Genomic DNA, 968 nt, shown 5'->3' on the forward strand with positions numbered 1-968 from the left:
TATATATATATATATATAAGTCCTTTCGATTGGCTTCCACCTCTGACTGCAAGTATTGTGCAAACCACTCCTGTAACTTCCTCATTCAGTTTTGTGGTTTGTGACTGAGAAAGCAGCCTCCATTTATGCTGCTCTTGTCATTTGCTGTTCTGCCTTCCTTTCTGGGACACACACTGACGGCAGCAGGTGATGGCAGACACAACTGCTTTTGGCCACTTCAGAATTAATTGCACTTGGACAACACTTGGGTTTGGGCCAAAAAATTCTACAAGTTTGCTCTGGAGTTTATTTCCAAGGTAGGCCTTTTTATTGTTTGATTCTATTGTGAACCTAAACTGTGAGAGTAGATAAGGACAAAGCTGAAGAGATTAGATATTAGAGTTGAGAACACTCCAGATTTTTGTATTGTGTCTGTGTCTATTGCATTCATTTATATCTATATAGTCGACATGTTTCCTTCTTTCCTAAACTCCAAATCAGACGTTGTAGCAAAATCAGACTGAGTATTAGTTTTAGTAGAAATGTTTGTATTGTTCATGATTGATCATTTTACATTTCTTATAAGAGTAGTAAGATTGTGTCCCAGTTATATACAGGAAAATATGAAAACATATAGGAAAACAGGTTATTTATCCTTGATATATCTTCTTATTGCTGTGCTTGTTGTCTTGTTCCTTCTTTACTCGATTTCTTACTTTCTGTTTCAGGGTCTATATATGAGATTTCTGGGAGTGAAGTATGCTTTTCTACTGGGGATCTAATAAAGGTCATTGGCACTGAGCTCTTATCAGTTTGCTGTGAAGACATCGACAACAATGACAAGTTTGAGCTGCCTATCAACCACACAGGTCGGTCTGAGCTATAGACAACACTTGTGAGAACAGCTAAATTTGTTTTGTAGCTAACTACTGACTTGCCTTTAGCTGACACTGACACTTGTTGCTGTTTCTCAGGCTTGTAGCTGACCA

At 37.9% G+C, this 968-nt stretch overlaps 1 protein-coding gene across 1 annotated transcript in view; it reads left to right on the forward strand.

Moving 5' to 3' along the window:
- Positions 1 to 258: 258 nt before the first annotated feature.
- Positions 259 to 968, forward strand: part of themis2 (thymocyte selection associated family member 2) — a gene marked incomplete at its 5' end in the record, with an annotated part of 7,858 nt that continues 7,148 nt past the window's right edge. The window contains 2 exon segments of the mRNA XM_035671829.1: positions 259 to 296; positions 708 to 848. Coding sequence (XP_035527722.1) covers positions 259 to 296; positions 708 to 848 — 179 coding nt within the window.

This window comes from Morone saxatilis, unplaced genomic scaffold (genome assembly GCF_004916995.1).
Source record: "Morone saxatilis isolate NCDOM2014 unplaced genomic scaffold, NCSU_SB_2.0 Contig24, whole genome shotgun sequence".
Taxonomy (NCBI): Eukaryota; Metazoa; Chordata; class Actinopteri; family Moronidae; genus Morone; species Morone saxatilis.